Genomic DNA, 21,977 nt, shown 5'->3' on the forward strand with positions numbered 1-21,977 from the left:
TTTTTTTTTTTTTTCCTTGGAAAGAAAGGAATGTAAGTAAAAAAAAAATCATATGAAAGTTGCTTTCGCCCCAATTAAGGAAATACCTTCAAATTTTGGTAATTTTAAAATAACTTCAAAATTCAATCTGCTGATTTTAAACATTTTTATTTTAATCAAAATATGATTCCCCCGTCTTGTCACAAACTGTCACAATTTCACTAACCCCCCCCTCCAAGCATGACATCATTTATGGACAACCTCTTTCACGAAATTGATAGAGCACCCATCGATTTTGCTGCACCTGCACACAAGACACAACCGACAGAGCCATCAGTGAACATGTTTCCATCCATCCACTTCCCGCGCTAATCCTCCCAACCCCCACTCGCCATCAAAGACAATCTACACAAACCCAACACCAGAAACAACCCGCCGCGCTCTCCTGCTCCTCAGACACTTCCGTAGTTGACATGTTTTCTGATATTCAAAATCTTACTCCGTACAGATAAAATCAAACACGTGGTGACGTGGCAGAGTTCCCTCAGTGCGCAAAATCTCTAGCTGCATATATTTCAGTACTCCAAATCGTTACTAGGGTACTTCGGTACTCCAAACTGTTACTAGGGTATTCCGGTACAGCAAACCGTTACTCCGGTATTTCGTTACTTCGGTTTTCCAAATCGTTACTTGGGTACTCGGTACTTTTCAAAGTAATGGTTACTTGAAGTAGGCAAAGTACGGGTATTTTGTACCGGGTACTAGTCTGTACCCGTTACTCTCGTACCGGGTATAAGAAAGTACCGAAGTTGCCCATCACTAGTCTGGATCCTTGTCTTCATGCTTCCATTTATTGGAAAATCCTCCTCGTCCTTCACATTGTGCCCATTCTTCTCGCAGCTCATTCTCTTGTTTTATGAAGCTCGAAACCGTAGTCCTTGCCAATCTGGTAAATTCCACCAAACGACAATGACTAGTGTTTCGTGGTTGCTGCTTGATCTTATCCAGTAAACAAATTTTTTTCAGCTAACGTCAAGTCCCATTGTGGCATTTTGCCAGGGGAGACAATAAACGCATACAGTTCACTGACTAAAGTGGTCTGAAGAAACCTTGGTGTTTCGGGGTTAAGATTTTGAGGTCAAGAGCGATATAAAATGCTTGCCATTCAAAACTTTAGCACTAAAATCATCCCAAAAGGATGGTGAAATGATACCTTTCTTGTGTAAACTTTAATCAAGGTTGACAGTCTGGAATTCCTTTCAGGTGGAACTGGTTTCTCTATTGTTCATTTCCTCAAAAATCAGAGACGCAGTGGGACCAATAACCTCGCTGGCGGCTACTGATGGCTCTGTTTTAAGAAAGGTCGAGGAAAATGGTGTGCATGTTCACCTCCCACTGATTTTGCTCTTGTCATGAACTTTAAAGAATTCCTCACTTTTGATAAAGCATTCTCCTGGGGAACACAGCTACAGATCCTCCCATATGCCGCAGACCGCCTGCACATCTGCTGTATGCGGCCAAATTGTGACTTCTCTTTCTTACTTGCTCTCACGTTTTTTGGTCCGATTAAACGGCGAATAAGTGAATAAATAAGCGAATATTATTAGGCTTATATACATAGGATTTGTTTCAGTTATTTAGGATTCAACCCGAAAAAGCGGCTGGTCCAATTATCCGGTGATCCAATTAACCAGATTCGAATGTATATCCGACATTTTAATTTAGGACGACTTACATGCATTGCTTTAAACAGTTTTATCATTGTCCCCATTGCTTTACACAATTTAATCATCTGATATTTAATTTCTTAAAACGTTATTCATATTTTAATCAAATATTTTATTTTTGAAATTGCAAGAATAAATACCATAAAAAGTAAAAAGTAAAAAAAAAAAAAATCTTAATGGCTTGCTCTTTTTCTTCCCCCCTCCACAGGCATTCTGCAAGTATATTAAAAAGCATCCAACTATTTTAAACATCTTGGTATTTCTGAAAATAATTTTAAATAAAATTATCACCTTCCATTTCAAAAGGGCCCCCAAAAGGCTGAGTGGTAAAGTCGCTGAATACTGGTAATTCGCTCCAGGGTTCGAATCCCGGCGAACGGGCTGGTTGCATGGGCGTTTTCATGGTTTTTCTCATGTGTAACAACGAGCTGGTTTCCGCTTAGAAAGTTCTTTACGAAGGCATCTCTCCTTTTAAGCAGATAGCTCAGCCCGTAACTTATTAATCCAAATCAATCCATTTCATCAGTATTTGGTCACAGCCTTTATCAGTCTTTAGAGGCTAGGCATTTTGAAGGCATGCCATGAAAGGAAAGTCTATTTCATTCAGAGGGAAAAACGTCTTTAGATGACATCCATATACGTCACTGGATAAATTCCTGAATCTTCAAATAATTCGACTGAGAAATTATGCGGTGCTCCGTTTGTGATACAATATGATGTTCTAGGTCATAAATTAAATTTATACAAACATATAGTGGAAAACCAGTCACATTTCACTTAAATCTGCAGTGATATCGTTTTTGTCTTTTCCGTTAGCACAAACTCAGTTGCTGCTATTTGTTTGTGTACACGTCCAAGTGTTTTCTCTTTGAACGCCCAACTTCCTTGAAGTAGATTCCCATTTACATTTTTGCTTTTTTCCTTCTACATTTGTTTTCAGTGCTGACACAAGAAAATTAAGACTTTTCCGATTTTTACACTTCCATAAATTTTGCATTCTTGTCAAATTTTTTAAAATATCAGTTGCATTAAATGCGTTACAGTTGAAGACAGCTTCTAGACATTTTAACTATAAATAAAGTTTAAAGTAAAGTCCAAAGGATAAATATTTGATTTTATGTCAAAATACCTATGTTAGAATGATGCTATACATAAATCCAATATATATCCTAAGTCGCGCGTTCGAGACATGAAAAACGCAATTTGAATTTCGTCAATTGGCCCAGTAGAACGGGAGATATAGAACTGTATCCCTTTTTTCGCCCACAGTGTACTTAACAAAGGATTAGCTAATTATTTATGTTGCTATTAAGCTGTTACCTGCAGATACTAAGCAGGATGAGTCCAGATGGAATGTACTAATATTCTGGTACTACTTGATCTTCATGGAGCACGCAATTAACCACCAACTTATATAAACTGCATGAAATCATAGAAACGTTTTTCTAGTTTATGTAAAAAAAGGAACTTTCACTTTTGACTTCTATTTGCCAAATCTGACGAAGAACATAATATTGTAGTCTTTTTTCAATTTAAAAATTGTGAACAAAAAAATGTTGACAATTTTTAATTTTCAGAGGAATAAGGAAGATGCCATATAATTTTTTTAGAAAAAGATATATTACCTCACAATTGAATATGCGTAAATGGCCCAAAATAAAATTATATGTAAATTGTATGTGTATTATATGTGAATTGTATGCCCCAAAATAAAATTGTATGTGACGGTGCAATGTGAAAAATGATATAATAAAAAAGAACATTCAATCCAGCAAGTGGTTTAATAGTTACCATTCCTAACAGCACTGCGTTTCATCTACTGTTGGGCAGAATAATTAATGTTGCTCGAGTGGTGCGATAAACAGGACAACATGTCTCGAAATACCACGAATAACTGGAAAAATTTTATGAGGAAGATTTGTTCACTAGACTTTACTTCGACAACCTAAAGTAAGAATAGATGGGTCTGCAAAAATAGTTGAAATTGATGGGTTTCTTCACGTGACGAAAAAACAATGTTGGCAGGGAACTCCCACAACAGTGGATATTCAGCAGTTATGCTGTGAAAGTGGTGAGTGCTTTCTTGTTCCAGTTCCAAATCGAGAAGCAAGCACACTATTATCAATCATTGTAGACCACATAATAAGGATTGACAATATATTCAGATGGTTGGTGGAAATTCTCTGGGAAAGATGAGACTTTTGATGCCATAAAACATTGCGCAGATATGGTAACCACAAATTATATGCGAGTAGTTTAAACTTGCCAATGAGCTTGGTGATGTTTTGATAACGAGGGCCATGAAAATCGAGTAGTACCAATAATTTTCTCATATTCAATTATTCCTTTGTATTAATTAACTACTCATAACTACTACAAAATGTATCACCATTTTGGTTATATTATTATTTACTGTAATTTTCCTAGGCTATGCAATTGAAATTATCAGGGGCAGTTACTTCCCTAATTGCATAATTGTAATTAGCTACTGCAATTACAATCACAATTACACTGTAAATGTAATTATACTATACAGTTTAATTATGATGTGATTGCAATTACAATTGTAATTGTAATTAGACTTCACAAATACAATTACAATTTCAAGTACATGCTCCAATTGCATTTTGTCCAACTTTGAATTGCTAAGTCAGAAAATACGAGATAATTTAGATGCCAAAAATTAATGAAAAAAACTAATATGTCAGCATGATATTCTAATACCATATGAATAGACAGACATCAAAGTGGATGCAGAAGTTTTGATTTAAAAAGAAAAAATTATAATCATCTTTTGTTTTTTTGCTCACATTTTAATAATTTTCTTCTTGCCCTAATTATTTAATGAGAATTTTAAAACATTTGTCATCATTCTTAGTTCAAAATGTAATTTTATTAAACACATAATATAAAAAAATAGCTGCAATTATGCCCTTACTTCTGGTGTTTCTGCTGGACATATCATACCCCACAAGGTATTGTGCAACTGGCGAGGCTTTGCTAATTTACCATCTCTTCCAATTGGAGAATTTACACGTCTCAAATGGGACAAAGTTGAAGCAAATGTTAATCTATTCAATACCTAAATCATATAAGAATATAACAATAAAATTTAAAAATCAACTGTCAAGTTTTTGAAGCAAAAAACAAAACAAAAAAAAATCTGCTTAAAAACTAAGGTGATACAGTTCCATATTAAAACAGACAACTCACAGGTTTAAATAATCGAGTGTTTATTGATCTAATACAAATTTAAAAAATAAAATACAGTGACTTAAAACATTACCCAAAGTAAAAAAGTATTTTGATACATACACCAAATAACAGTACTTACTTTAAATAAATAAGTAAAATTTCTTTCTTTCTTTCAAGAAATGGCAATCACTATTTTCAAATTAAAATACAATAAACACAGCTGCCTAAATCCTTATTACAGAAATTTATAAAACTATTACTTTATGAAAATTAAGTGCAGATAATTTACATTTCTTTCACATCTGCTTTCCACAAAATTCTGATAATTCAAATTAAAGGGTATTACCATTTCTTAAAACAAACAGATTTATTAAAATACAAATTAATTCTTATAACTTTGAATTTCTATTGAACTACCTAAAAATGATTTACTATATTACTGCATGACATTACCAAAAAGTGTTTCTACAGAAGGATGCATGAAACATAACATTCAAAATGAGATAACTTGGGAATGTAAAAAATGTACAGTTGATTATCCCTACAGAAAAGAAAGTGTAGCATATTTTAAAAAATACATACCACCTTCTCCCCTCTTTGGTCATTCATATTTTTTGTTTGTTTGTTTTTTGTTTCATTTACTCATTGTGATACTATATAAACACTTCCAACCCCCCACAGTTCACGGTTTTATGATGTATATATGTGAAGCTTTATAAGAAAAGGAGCATTTATGACACTTGGACTTGAAATAGCAGATAATTATTACAGATGGTTGCATTAAAACAAGCACACGTTTTCTTAACTGAAAGGTTTTACCGATAAAATCTCCTGATTATTAAGCCAATAATCAAGAGGATCTGTATTATTCTAATTATAGTACTGTAGGAAATTTCAGTGTACTTTCTACTATCTACTCCATTCAGCAGTGGAAACAATAGTCTTTTTAAGGAAAAAATAGGACTCCTAATTTTGTTAGTTGCCAACAAAAAGGTCTGACATAGCACTGACTGATCACAGCTAAAATAAATAAAATATTGAAAAGGCAAAGCTGTCTGCTCTTTCACAAGAATTCAAGAACCAATTTATCAGAATCGATGATCTTATTCTTTGACATGTCATTTACAATGCACATATTGTGATTAATGAGAAGCATTAAAGAAAAAAGAAAAAGATAGGGAAAAAAGAAAAAGGTGGGCAGGATATGGGGAGGAAAGAAAGATTCAATAGACAGCAAGCATGTGAAGAATTAAGATTCACAAACCATAGCCTAAGCAAACTATTTTAGCACATGCTTCCATTTTTGAAGCTAAAAAGCAGCAATTATGCAAGTTCAATGCAGATCTTATTATTAAGTTTCCACTCCAACAGGAAAATGAAATTCCCAGACTTTTCCAGGTTTTTCAGGTGTGTTTTAAGAAAATTCCAGTCTATCTGCATAATGCACGATGGTTGGTGCTGAGATGTAAATTAATTACAGTACTACTTGAAAACATAAAATTTTGCCAATTGTGTACACATATAATCTCCAGAGCATTAGTATTATAACTATAATAAAAGTCATTTTCTCGACCAAAAATTTAAATTAGCATCTATGCAATCTGAATTTGAAAGTGTCTTTTTTTACTGACATTTTGCAGATAAGCAAAAGAAAGAACTAAATTGAATGATATTATTAAATAAATTCAGGTACAGGTAACCCTTGTGTAACACGGTAGATAGGCTCCTAGAAAATGCTGTGTTGTGTAAAACCATGCTGTATGAGACCTAGAGCATACTTGCCAACCTATGATGCTCAAGAATCAGGAGATTTTTTTAAGAAATTAGGAGATTTTTCACAATGTTAAAAAGACTTTTTAAATGATAAAAATATAGTTTTTAATAATGAATTAACTTAATATAGTAACTAATTCTTAAATGAAAGCAACACAAAAATACCTTAAACATAAAAAACATTTTTATTACTTGCATCGTTTAAGGAAACAACAACAAAAAAAAAAAAAAAAAAAAAAAAAAAGACACTTTAATCAGTTTTTGTACAAATGTTATGAACAGTGGCAGATTTTGCTTTCGTTACGAAAGAAACTTCATAATTTTGTTCATAGCATTGCCACGTAGGTCTGCTTTCGCTAATAAAAGTTTTTTAATGTGTCATCACTAATATTAAATCTAAATTTAGACCTTGTTTTCGCAACAAGACTGAAAATCCTCTCACACTCTGCATTACTATGTGGAACTGTCAAGATGGCCAACATAATTCTAGACAGTTCACTGTACATACTTTCCAACCTCTGACACTCAAAAATCAGATATTTTTAAGAAATCAGGAAATTTTTCACAAAATGATAAAAATATAGTTTTTAATAATGAATTAACTTTAAATAGTTACTAATTCTTAAATGCAAGCAACAAAAAAATACCTTATACATAAAAAACATTTTTATTACTTGCATCGTTTAAGAAAACAAAACAAAAAAAGACACTTTAATCAGTTTTCGTACAAATGTTATGAACAGTAGCAGATTTTGTTTTCGTATTCAGAATGTTATGAACAGTGGCGGATTCGTGCTTAGCTAAACTTACAGGAATCGGAAAATGTTTCGTGTGTTGAGCAATTTTTTTTTATTTTGAGAGAAATTTGTATCAGCTTTACGCTTATATTTTGCAGTATTATTTTGAGAACTGCCAGTTGAATTGCTGAAAGGTGCAGAAATTACTTTATTTTTCTCAAACCTATTTTTAACAATGTAAGTAGTAACTACACCTCCATTTACTTTAGGTATTTTATAACTTTCAATAGGGCCTTTTATCCTAACTCTTGAAGCATTTAATTCTTCTTTAAAAAATGCAAAAAGGTTCCATTGATTGAGGTTTCTAGATAAGCATTTCTTTAAAGACAGCCAGCGTGCACACACATATTTCAAAATTCTTCTCATTTCAGTATTATGCAGCTGTTGGCACTGTTTCAATTTTTCCTTCCTTTTAGAACTCCTTTCATGATAATAATAAATATCAACATTGTGTTCATCCACATTTATTGGTAAAGAAGCTGCCCCTTTTTCAGCTGCTCAGGGTTCGTACACATTTCTGCACACGGAAATTAAGGACTTTTAAGGACCATTAATGAAAAAATTAAGGACTTATGAGCAAATGGAAACTGAATAAATTCAATTAAAAATATTATTCTATGCCTGAATTTCACTTTTGTAATACCATCCTAAAAATAAAATAGATCCCTAAGTAGTATGCATTATTAATAAACATAAATTAACTAACATAATTATTAATAAGTTTGAGAATAAAATACATTTCATGCAGTTTATCAAATAGCATTAAATATTTTACACTTATAATAGTTGGACATATTTAAAAGAAGATAAGTGACATTTACGTTTTACTAGTAGTTAGCTTTATGCTTTTTTTTTTTTTTTTTTTTTTTTTTTTTAGTCTAATTTTGTCACATAATTGGTCAGTCTAGAGGTTTAGGAAATAGAAGGGAGATTTTATGTCAAACGGCATAGGTTAAAATGAGAAGTGACATCATAATCAGCATGATTCATAACAAAAGACTGAATGTTGTCCCTCTGCTGCTTGTCTATAGAGAGACCTGCTGATTGGAAAACCTGAAAGGCCTGATGTAGGCACAGTTGGCAAGTGTTGAAGTTAGTTAAGCTCTGCTTAATGCTGTTAATGTCATAGCTTTGTGTAGAGTTCCAGGGGTTGTAACCCAGTTAATATACTTTAAGGTTCCAATAAGCCATTAAAGCGCCAGAGGTGACAAGTTGTTTTATATATAAGTCTCAGTAGATGCAAAGAATAAGTTTTACTTGATGGTGTTGATTGCTATTTGATGGGTGATGGTTACTTGATGGGTTCTCCACACAAAGGATTTGGCAATTGAATGCCCTAAAAACCCCAGTCGCCGTTTAAAAGGGGGGAGTATATAAGGCATTTCTTCCACCTTCTTGGCGACCCTTCGTGGTGTAGTTGTTTGCACACTGGTAGCGGTATTTCAGAGGTCCGCGGTTCGATTCCCGGCGAAGGCATTGTTAATTTTTTATCTTTCCCGCTTTCAAAAATACCTAATGTCTCTACAAGCCTTCCCAAACATTTTGGCTAGTTTATATCAATTTTCTTCTTTTTAATTATCGATCTTTTCTGACAATAATTAGAAATTTGTCTCAATATGCAAACCAATGTTCTCACTAGTTTCTGTGTGTCCTAACTTGTCAACCTCTCCACGTTGTACCTGTGAGGGTTTACTTGATCTGGTAAAAGTTAAATAGTCCCCCCCCCCGATAGACGTGAAGCAAATTATCACTGTATCTGAAAGTAACTACAATATCAGAAGGCATGTTCTGATGCTAACAAAGTCAATTACAGCTCATGGTGACGTAATTAAACAAGAACAGTCAAATTCAAACTAAAAATGTGGACTAGTGATCAAAGATTATACAATTTAATTTTAATTTAATCTGGCTCAGTAACTCTATCATATGAGGAATCAGAAGTGGGAAATTATAGTAAAGGCTGAAATGATAAACAATTGGGTAATTTACATAATAATAACTGCACATATCTTTGAAGAATTATTTTCTTTATATATTCGGTTTCTTTCTTCAACGTGTTTCCTTTTAATTTTAGAATTTTTGGATTTAATTAAGGATTTCTGTTATTCTAAAAAACACTAAATGCATTTAGAATGTACAGAAAAAACGGCTAATTTAATTTTTAGTAATATGAATATTCAGAAGAAATATGAAATATATATGGTAAAGGCCTGTTACAGAGCAGGGGTGACAGAATTTTTAGAATTTAGTGACACACAGAACAACAAAATCTAGAAATGGCAAAACTTTTAGAATTTAGAGCAGGCAATGGAAGCAGAATTTAGATAGGCACTAGGCAGCAGAATTTAGGATGCACAAAGATTGCATCAGGTGGGAAAATGCATAGCACCAGCTCTGTGTACTATGCATTTAGACACATTAGATGAATCTTTTAAATTGTAAGTTTTCAATTTCTTTATTAATAAAAAAAATCTCTTTCCATAATGCCTGCCCAAGTGATAAGATTAGAAGCATTTTTGATATTTTCCATGCTTTTGTTTAGTGAAAAGTAGAGAAAATAAAGGGAAGATAAACATGTTAAGAAAAAAGATTCTAGTATCAGGAGTTCAAATATTATGTTTCCATTGTTCTTGCAGACGTTCTCCAAAAAGTAAGAAATTCATCACAAACTTTCTGTAAAATGCATCCATTACGTTTTGATATGTTGATACCATGGAGACATTTTTCATTTTGTCACATATTTCTCAAATCTTCTAGAATCGTGGGTCTATAAAACTTGCCTTCAAATAATTCTAAACTTTCCATGCTGCAATGTCAAAAATACTAAAGAAAAATTATCTCAACCAATTCTGTAACAGCAAAAAGCCAGAAATATTTTTTAAAAAAAGGGGGGAAGGAAAAAAGTGTAAAATTAATTTTATAGAGAAAACTGATGCATATCCTGAGAATTTTGAATAATCTGAGACAATTACATGGGAAAAACGCCTACTATGAAAAAATTAAAAAGAAGACATTTTAATTAATTACATAGCTAATTTTGCTTTTGCTAAGAGCTGTTTCATAAATTATGCTTTATAGCTATATACTTTGTTTATTTTTCAGATTTAAAATATTATATAATAAGTTGCCAAAATGAAACTTTATAATATGACAGTGAAAAATAAAAATGTTTTATTTTAATGTTATTTTTTAAATATAATTATAATATATTACCATTATTTTAATGAAATTTATCAATGTTATATGTTGTTTTAAAAAAAAATCGCCGAAAAATTCTCAGACCTCGGAATTAAAAATTTTTTATAGAAACTGATCTTAAAATCACCAAAATGTTGACAAGTTGTCAAATTTAAAACCATTTAACAGAAGAATTCACAACCTCAAAAGCAAAAAGTTGTTTAAGAGCTCTTTATTAGAAAAAATGAATTTTGAAATGCTTATGTTTCACTTCTTACTTAGAAACTAGAGTATCCCATCATTTATGTTAAAAAAAGAAACAAATTATAACCCATGAACACATTCAAAAGATTACGTCAGTGAATTGCCAAAAATATTCCTCCAAAATGCTAATTCACACTCAAAATGGGAGTCGTAAAAACAGAGAGAAATTTCAGATGATTAAAATTAAGGACCTTCTACTGATTTTTGCCAAAATTAAGGACTTTTAAGGACCAAAAATCGATTTAAAAAAATTTAAGGACTTTTAAGGACCGTACGAACCATGTAAATTTAAGAGGTGACAGGTGCACCTCATAACCTGCAAATCTGAATTTTCCTTTCTTAAGATGCCAACACCAGTCTTCAAGCCTACCATAACTGATGCATTATCAGCACCAAGTGCTAAGCAATTATCCAGAGGGACTGCATTTTATTTTAAAGTTTTAATAATTAGCTGTGCTATACTAAAGCCTGCCAAATGTCCTTATAAAGTGGGGACATAAAGTAAACTGCACTCAATTTCTGAAGACTCTGGATTAAAAAAAGAAACAACAATTGGAAATAGTTTCGAATCGCTATTATTGCTTCCATCTGTAGAGAGGCAGAACGGAGCTGTTTTAATGCAATCAATAACTGAAGATTTATTTTTTAAACCGATTTCTTTAACAATTGCGCCTGTTTTGGTTCTTGCACTTGAGTGTTTCTTAGGGATTTCACTATCGGGAAACATTTTTCTAAATAAAGCTGCAGCGTGTTCCGATGCATTCAGAGGCAGGTTGTGCTCCAGAAAAAGGCAGAAAACAGACATTCTGCATTAATAACTTTTTGGTCCTTTGTTTCCGAAGAAAAATTTAATTTTTCGTTTTTTTTTTTCAAAACAAATCATGTTGTCCTTCTGTTTTGTGTATGCACATGTTTGAGAACATCCGCCATTCCACCATGCGAAATCGAAAAATCGCAACGACAGACAGTACACATCGCAAATTTATTACATTTCCTTGAGGAAATAATGGAAGGAAACTCAACTGTGTATGATTTTTGAAACGTACACGAGTATTTCACCTTTCTCGCAGACATAACAAAAGATGATAATTTCTAAAACTATTTCCCGAAGGCACGTGTACTCACACAACTAGGGACAAGATGAACAAAATAACTAAAGAACATCCAAATAACAGCTCGCTTTGTGCTCACTGGCTAATATATGCCAGATGACACGCAGTGGAGCTCGATGACCATTGGAGAACGACGTTTCTGGATACTTATATGCTCTCACTCCCAAAACAGAAGTTCTCATCTGATTCGCAAGGTTTTGTTTTAGAAATAATCTAGAGAAAATTCAATTACTTTCAGACGTCTAAAATCACTTTTTTTCTGTTTTGTTGTTGTTGTTCATATAATGAAGTATTAATCCAAGTTCCATAAAAATCGTGAGAAATTTTAAGAATGAGAAAATGTCGGGAGAAATATATTGTAAATCGGGTTGGCAGGAGAGCGGTTGAAAATCTGGAGTGTTGGCAACTCCGCCTAGAGCTAGTATAAAAAGAGGGGTTACATTCCAAAAACTATTTAAAAACATTAGTTTTTTTTTTTTTTAATTCAACAGAAACAACTTAATTTTTATTAATCATAAATATGCATATACAACACAATACAAAAAATATTACATATACTAATTTAACTCAACTGTTGCACGTGGTTGCGGCTGTGTGCAACAACAAACTATGCGTATTGGAATTTGCCGGTGCTTTTAAGGATGAATTCCTAACATGCCATAAGAGCCAATTTTTGATAACGAAAACATTTGTTCACATCACAATATTAAAACTTAATTACTACAGTCGACAGACAATCACGGTGAAGCAAAGCGAGCGACCAACCGCACCAACGACGAGACGTGACTGTGTGCTGCCGAAATCACCTTCGGTTACAGTTAGTGATAACGGCGCGCGGTTGGTGAGTACAACACATGTTTACAGAGTCGCCACATCAACTTTAGTTTGATAAATTTCTTCGTTGTCACTGCTCAGTATGTTATTCTTACCAAGAACGTTTTTTTTTTCGGTGGAACGAGATTGCTTTCACTTTCAGAATTTCTTTCTTCATTTAAAGTTCTGGCATTTTTGTTCCTCTTTAAAAAATCTGTAATTTTATATGCTTACTAGTTCTTACCGGTCAATGTAAATTTCTCGATATGGAGCTAGACATTTTTGCAGCTCCCTTTTGAATTTTCAGCCTATTTCAGCGGAAGAGTCTGTACTCAAGAAAAATGATTAGAGATTTTCAGCTAAGCTTAGGTCTTCTTTTAATTTTTTTAATGCATTATTAACTGCACTATCTTCATCAGTGCAAGTGTCCTCAGAATCAATTTGATTTATGGCTTCGGATGCCATTTCCATCAAATCTGCTTCATCAATTTCTTCTTCTACTAATAAATCTTGAACATCCTCAATAGCCATGTCAACAAAACCTTCACCTCCGATTGATTTAGCAAGTTTTCATAAGCCAACAATTTCATTTTCTGACGATTCATGCATGTTTTCTATTTCATCTGAAGAGGGACATATCTTCTTTTAACATACATTTAACGTTGATGCTTTCAGATCTTTCAGAGATAAAGATAGGATGTTGACACAGTGCATGATTGAAAATATCTTCCAAGCTTCCATTACCTTAATTGATTTTGAATCAGTTACAGCTAAATGCACTGTAATGCTCTTCTTATGTAATATGTCTTAAAGGTATAACTATACCAATATATTTAAAAACCTTTAAAATATAATTGATAACAACCTTTAAAATATATATACCTATTTATACCTTTAAAATATAATTGGTATGTCATCAATTATACTACCAGAACTAGTTTCAGGAGACTGCCAGAGAAAATTCCCTGAAAATTTGAAAGTGATCAATATATTTACATTAAACAGTTAGCCTAGATGAATGATTATTATTTTTTTTAATTTAATGCAAAATGGAAGCATTCATTAAAAAGAAAAAATCTGATGTGTACACCACATGACTTCCTTACACAGAATATTAAGTTACACGCATTTTTTTCTGCATTTCATTTAAACTTATTGAATTGAATTAAATCTACTTCGTTTGCATATAAACCACAACAGAATAAATATACTATTTAAAATTCAGTATATTAATTTACCATAGCTACACTATGGCACTAGGTTCACTTAACAGCGTTACATCTCATTCATTTTAAAACCCACTTTGTATAAAATTTATATCACCAGAAGAACTATCTAATCGTTGCCACATGCTGTATTCACATGATATAATAAATATAAAATGATGTATAAAAGAAATTAAACAAACAACAAAGAAACAGTTTTTCACAGACAATTCAGCACCGCTTAACTAATGCTCATGTGCTACTCATAAGCATTCTCCTCAGTCCAAGGCAGACTGGCAATATTTGCTGCTAATATACGAAACATTTATTTTCTCGAATTTCACTAGAAATGTATTTCTCGTTCAATTAATTCAATTCTCACTTAGCGGCAAAGCAATGCATAAAAAATTTAAATATTTTCATTAAAAACTGATAGATATAGAAAAACATAAAACACCAAGTACAGTTAAAAAATTTTAAAAAGTTTCAAACTCAAATGTCTCAGAAGTAAAAACTACTCTTTTTGTAATCTTAAAACTCTTTTTCAACCAAAGCTTTAACTTGTTCCCACCACTGCAATGCTTTTTGAAAGCCTATGATGGATACTTTTGGATAAAGCTTTCAAATACATGGAGAATAACTTGAAGTGCATTCTTTCAGAGTAACCAAATATATCCAGGGAACGAACGAACTACCCAAATCTGACTTACTTCCTACTATATACAACTTTCATAAAATGCTAATAAAATTGCCTTTCACAAAATGCTGTTTGGACATGTGCTAAAATGATAATTACTTATACATCCCATTATGGTCTGTCTACCTATCACATAAATTTAAGATCAGTGCACTGTACACTGTCATTTTTAACAACAAACAATGCAGGTACACCAGTTGGACAAAAATATGAAAACATCAAAACCATTGGCATTCAAAACAGCTTGCAGTCTTTTCGGAATGGATAAACAGAAGTCTTGTATGCTTTGCAAGGAAATGTTCTACCATTCTTCTTGTAAAACATTGGAAAGTTTAGCTAACGATGATGGCTATAGATAGATTTTTCTCCAAAATAGCCCAGAAAGGCTAAAAAATATTGATATCTTGTGACTATGGTGGCTATGGTAGATGCCAAAGTTCACCCTCATGGTCAAAAAACTAGTCCTGGATGATGCGAGCTGAGTGAAAAAGCTGCCATCTTGGAATACGGCACTTTGGCAAACAGAATTTGTACCATGGAATGGATGTGATCAGCCAAAATGGCCAAATAATCCTTGGTAATAATATGCACAGTAATGAAGAGTCCCATAGAATGCCATAACATGGCTGCTCAAGCCATGACCGAATCACCCGGCATGTTTCATTCTTGGTAGGAAACAGTCTCTATCATGTGCTTGGGATGGCATTCACCATATGTAAACTCACCCACAAGCTGAAAACAATGTGCAGCAAGATTCATCAGACCAAATGACAGTCTTCCACTGCTCTACAGTCCAGGATTTATGATTCCGGCACCACTTTCTCCTCTTAGAAGCATTTTGATGACTAATGAGGAGCTTTTGAATTGCAGCTTGCCCCAAAATACCCTGTTTGTGGAGCTCTCATCATATTGTTTTGATGCTGACAGAGTTTGTGAGTGCGACATTCAGTTCAACAGTCACTTTTGTGGCTGTACTCTTCAGCGTTCATCTGTCACAATCCCTCAACACACATTTTCTTCCTTGTTGTGATTTAGTGGATGTAGTTTTTCCCATTTTTCTGTATGAGTTAAAAATGTTAGACACTGTGCGTCTTAACACCAAACACTTCAGTTACCTTGATAACAGAAGCACCCACCATGCGAGCCCCAACAATTTGCCGACTTTTGAATTCATTTAGCTCAGACATGACGCACTCAATTGCACAGAGCACTGCCTCAATAACAAATGATACTTGTGATGTATTGAGGATGTACAGGTGGTGTTAATAAGCAAACACATCAGCCCACCAAGAACTTTTGCAAGAATAAATGGTACAATTCAGTCTTAGGGACCGAAAAGCCATCGCATCGACCTCCGACCTAAGGCTCTACACCAATCAGAGTTATGTCCATGTGACAGAAAGAACATCCACCACCAGCAACATTCACTGAATCAGTGATAGTAATATTACAATGCTAAATTGACAATATCATCTATAAATAATTGTTACATAACAATCCATATGAAAAATAAATATAATAATCAATTAATCATTACATTGTCATGGATAGTATCTATGTTGTGGAGAGTGGAACTTGTATAATAACCAGTTTTTAAACTTATGTCTTATTCAATACGTCATAACTTCATGTCCGTATTATTGTTGCAGTTATCCACAGAGTAGACCAGTCACATCAGCTCAGGCAGTTGATAGTTCCATAGCCCAAAGTATATGATGTTGTGTAGACTATTCTATGTTCATATAAACTGGATTCTTCTAAGTTAACTTTTGATGAATTCGAAGTACACTTTTGTATATGAAATTACTGCGAAAGCATATGTGCAAAAGGACCAAATCTGGCAAACATGCCCATTTAACCATGTCCCAAATACAGGGAATGTGCCGATTTCACACAGCATAAATTTAGATAGTTCTACAATTGCCATTCAATTATTGGTTTAATTTTCGAATTCTTTTTGATAACACTGTGGATCTAACAATTTTGGAATTGCCCAATGACAAAATGTCTACAATGGAATTTTTTTGAAGAAAAGGCATCATTCATGATAGAAAATTATGTTAAAAAAACCGCGATATGAAATTATGCTTTAGCGGTAACTCAATAGTGAAATGGCGATGCAAGAGAGAAACGTGCAATGAGAAGAATGGAAGAAGTCAAAACTGATCCGAAGGATTGAAAATCCACTTCCTTAGAGCCATCAGGTTCATCTATTTTTGATGTCACGAGATTACATTTATTGAATTTTGTAAGCTTCAAATGAAGATGAACTACAATATAACTGTAGGCTGGAACAGTTACATATGTGAGATGTGCACCTAAGCTTTAATTACACAGCCTAAATTGAAAATCAGCATATGTGGCAAAATTATCAAAATAAACAAAAGACTTTTCAGTAGAAGAAAGAATAACATTGGATATGTTCTTCCGCCACAATCAGTTTTCAGCAGATAGTGCAGAGAATCAAATGAAATCAAAGAATCAAGTCTTAGTCACTATTCCAGATCGATCAGCAAAAGTGTTATTGAACATCACAAAGAAAAATACCACAAAAGGAGGCATTATTTATATTGACTGCTGGAAATCATATAAGTCGTATGAACTATGAGATGCTGGCTTTAAATATTTTACTATCAACCACAACAACAATTTTGTCGACCCCCAAAGAATCTGGCCCTGGTAAAAGAACAGTACCCTCATTTATCTGAGAGTATGTACAGATGTTTGCAGAAAAAGAAACCTGAAATTTTTTCTGCTATTTTGAAAGACATTAAAAATTTTATGCCTCCCGTTTAATTTCACTTATGCTTACCTTTTTTATTTATAAATTAAAATACAAAAAAAAAAAAAAATGTCTTATATGAAATTAACCTTTCATCAAATTAAATTAATAATCTTAGATAGTTAATTATTATTATGTCATTTATAAATTATAATAATAAAAAAGGATATTATACGAAATTAAACTTTTATCTAAATTAAAATAATAATCCGAGATTCTTCCTTTCTTGTGTTAGGGTTATTATAATTATTTTTGGCATCAATAATAGTTTGGCGATTTTTTAAGTTTCCTATAATGGAATTGTACCAAATTAACATTTCGGCTCGACCACACATTTTACAAGGTGTTTCCAAATTTTTTGTTCAAGCTCTGTACATGACATACAATAAAAAAGATACATTAAGTTTCAACAGAAACAAAGTAAAATAATAAACTTGTTACCTGAGACACACCAGCTCTGGCTTGATGGGCCTTCTTTTGATCTCCCCAATTACCTGTAGCAAGAGAATATCTTAGGCCATCAGTTATTATTCTGGTCTTTATTGCCAACTCCAAATTGAAATCCTTCCCACGGTCAATAAATTTCTGAGCATAAAGCCTAACTTCTTTAGTTAGAGTGCGAAAGAGACCGCGGAACAGAAAAGCAAGAAGAGGGCCAGCTAAGTCCAGACGTTTATTCCCATAATGATCCCTGTCATCTAATTCTCTTCTACCAAGTGCAGCTAAGAGGAGACGATGAACCATATACCTGTAAAGAATTGTTTCATTTTCTTCACTTCAGTATGAAAGAAAACAACAAATGTGTATTATACAACTTGGCCTTAACAGTTAACTCTAATACCAAATAATGATTTCAACTATATGTCACACCTGATTAACAACTGAAACTATAATTTTAGGCTGAAATGCAGTAAATTAAATTTATTCTCTAAAAAAAGACCAAAGTGTATATAAAATACTTAAGAGACTTTAATATATGGTCAAAATTTAAAATATACAAACGAAGAAATTACATGAATGATTTTACTTATAAGAAAGTTAACTACCAAAAACATTTTTCATTTTTATAGGTTACTCGAATTAAAAATTACTTTTGAAGTAGTTAAATTTGAAAAGTGGCAAAATTTACTGCTGGAATATACATGTATAGTACAAAGTCTGATATCTGAACATCCAATTTTCGGAATGATCTCAAATGCGGACCTCAAAGCCTCCCAATAGCCTTTTAGCCTAAAGGGGCAATTTTCAGGAAGGGCTATTAATTTTGTTTTAGAATTTTGCGTTGATTCACTACTGACAGCGAATCACTTTTTAAATTGTTGCCACCAAATATCAGACCCCTGTACAATATTTAAAGAAATTAAATAATGAAGAATCTGCATAAATGACATATAATAATAATCTGCATAAATGTATGTATGTTTCTCGCATTATGATAAAACAACGGCACTTAGAGCCATTAAATTTTGAATAACGTACGTCTTCACCCGAATATGGGCATCTAGAAGCCCAAATTTGGAATTTGTTTTATTATCTATTTCATAATAACTAGGTTACTCTCCCAATAAATGTACGAGAAGCTACAACTTTGACTAGTCGTACAACTATTTAATATCTGGTTGCAATGAAAGTTTTCTGCCAAAAAATGTTCTTAATGAAGTTAGGAGGGGGGGAAACATGAAAGCAGTACCTTTAGTGCGGGTAGTAATCACCACACAAATCTATGATTTTCTGCCAACGTTCTGGTAGTTTTTCTGGTAGTTAGCTTGGGCCCAGAAACTTAGTAGCTGTGAGTCCAAAAACAGATTCAACCTGATTTTGGACGTCCTGTGCAGGATTGAAGATAGCACCAGCAAGATGTAGCTGCAGATATGAAAAAAAGTAGAAGTCCAAAGGTGCAATGTTGTAGCTGTACGGTGGATGTGGCAAAAGATCTTATTCAAGTCCGTACAGAGTCCAGCCGGTGAATGTAGACACATGTGATCTTGCATTATTTTGATGGAACATTACCTTTTCGTGCCAGAACTCAGTTTGACATTTTTACTTGATAGCAGCCTCAACACGGACTACCATCTTGCTGTACACCTTACTGTTGAGCAATAAAACAGGTATAAAGCATGGTCTTTTTGTAGAATTGCATTTTGCGACGCTGTCGCCAAGCTTACCAGGCGCAGACGGACTCCCTTTTCGGCCTGTGTTGAAGTAAATCCACTGTTCATCACAAGTGAAGATCTGGTCCAAAATGTTGCCCCTGCATTGATTTTGAGCAGATTAGTGCAGGTCCAAACACGTCTGTGTTTATCTGCTTGAATCAGCTCATGAGCCATCCAGCAATTGCACTTGACTCCTTAGCAAGCTCTTCAGCAGTTGCATACTTATCTTCTTCCACAAGTTTTCACAGGCGAACCAGCAAGTTCAGTAAGAATAATTTTCTTTTGCATTTTTAGTTGACAGCACAACATATTTAATCTCTCATTTTCCTTTTATAACATTTTCACGTGCTCAACTAAATGAAATGTGTCACTGGATTAAACTGAGTTGCACAGTCTATCTTATCAGCTTGTAGCTTTTTCTTTTTGGAGGAAAGAGAAGCTAAATTTTCACCTATTTCCTTGTTTCCCAAGCCTGACACCTGCTTGCTCTATCCCTTTTTAGCATAAATCTGGATGAATCAATCATATTAGAAATCTTTCTCTACAGATTAAATTCAGTTTAAGCACAACATGTATAATTCATTGGTGAATTATTTTCAAGTGATGATCATAGAAGATGTAAAGTGGGAACAGCATTGGATTTCAGCACCCTTTTAGGAGCTCACTCAAGCAATTCTGCCTTTAGATCCCATACGTAGTCATCAGTTTAAAATGAAGAGCACATATTCTTGCATTTTCGATGTTGAAATTATCTGCTATTTTGCAGAGAACAATCCCTAACTAAGAAAGTTCTAGACCACTTGGAAAACGATGGTATGTGATGCCCTGACTTTTAGTTTTCCTTACATAATTCTGACTCAACGCTATAGCAGAATTTGCCATTTATGACTAAGTATAATTAACAAATTAACAAACAAATCAAATCAAACTGTTGATGCAACGAATGTAAATAAAAATCAAGAATTAACGACTGTCACCCACATGACATCATGCGCATGTGGCATAATTTTCTCCCTGCACTACGCATCACTCTTGGGCCACCCTTGGGTATCTGCATGGCATACATCTCAAACCGAAAATAATATATAGAAACATTGTTGATTTTATACTACTAATATTTTATATCCCTGACACCAACCTGGTGAATCATTATTATATTTTGCTATTCAGAATTCAATGGCTCTAGGTACCGTTTTTTTAATCACAATACGAGAAACATATGCATTTATGCAGATTCTTCATTATATAATTTCTTTAAATATAACATAGGGTGAAAATATTTTGGTGGCAACAATCTGAAAAGTAAAACAACATTTATAGTGAAGCAATGCAAAATGCTAAAACGAAATTAATAGCCCTTCTGGGCTAACGTCTTTTGTGGTAAAAAAAAAATTCATTTACAAAAAATTAACAAAACTCATACATGGGTTCTATAATATGGACACAATATTTATTGTTCTTAATTATTATAAAAAGATGGACACAATACTTATTGTTCTTAATTACTATAAACAGTTAAACAAAACTTTTTCAAGTCCATAGCAGTTACAGCTTTTGTAAATAAGTCTACATTATTTAATTTGATGGGGATAAATTCGACGTCAAACACCCCATCATTCACCAGTCTTCTAATAAAGTGATATAGTATGTCCATGTGCAGTCCAACTGTTATCTATTGGTGATTTAGAAAAATTAATGGCAGATTTGTTATTGCAAAATAGTTTACATTGGACTGTAAACGTCCTCAAAATCTTTACCTCTTTTCTGTCTGAATCCCTGTGTGACTAGACGCACTTTATCTAACTACTTCATTCTTTTCATTTCTTTTTAGCTTATAGCCCCACTTGTTTCTCAGCATAATTTTCTTTTCTGGCTTCTCAACTAATTCCCAGACCTTCCTTTTCTTCATCGTGTCAACTTCTTTCCTCATTGCTTTGTCCCATTCTTCGGCATTTACAGATTTCTGCGCTTCTTTAAATTTGGTCTATTTAATTATGGCAAAGCATACTAGGGCTATCTGCCTAAGGGGATGGATGCCTTTGTGGAGGGAAACTGGCTTGTATACACATTAGCATGGGGAAAATCACGAAAACGCCCATGCAGCCAGCCCGTTCGCGGAATTCGAACCTCGACACGCTTCTTTAACATTTTGTGGAATAATTTCTACAGAATTTGCCTCATCAGATACAGAACTACCCTCTTGTTCTACAAAATTAACTTTTCTGGAGTATTTGTTTTTGCCACTAAAGTCAAATATACCTCTTTCAAATTTAATATTTCTAGCCTCACAGTATTTTTCAACG

At 33.3% G+C, this 21,977-nt stretch overlaps 1 protein-coding gene across 1 annotated transcript in view; it reads right to left on the minus strand.

Moving 5' to 3' along the window:
- The window catches only part of Polr2B (RNA polymerase II subunit RpII140), a 176,819-nt gene that overhangs the window by 84,325 nt on the left and 70,517 nt on the right, over positions 1–21,977 (minus strand). Inside the window, exons 8-9 of the mRNA XM_085817030.1 lie at positions 17,963–18,269; positions 4,645–4,788 (exon numbers count right to left, since the gene is read on the minus strand). Of these exons, the coding sequence (XP_085673156.1) occupies positions 4,645–4,788; positions 17,963–18,269 (451 nt within the window). The remainder of the gene's footprint in view (positions 1–4,644; positions 4,789–17,962; positions 18,270–21,977) is intronic.

The sequence above is a fragment of the Stegodyphus dumicola genome, chromosome 5 (genome assembly GCF_044657685.1).
Source record: "Stegodyphus dumicola isolate Sdum_Otavi_A_Nest chromosome 5, ASM4465768v1".
Lineage (NCBI taxonomy): Eukaryota > Metazoa > Arthropoda > Arachnida > Araneae > Eresidae > Stegodyphus > Stegodyphus dumicola.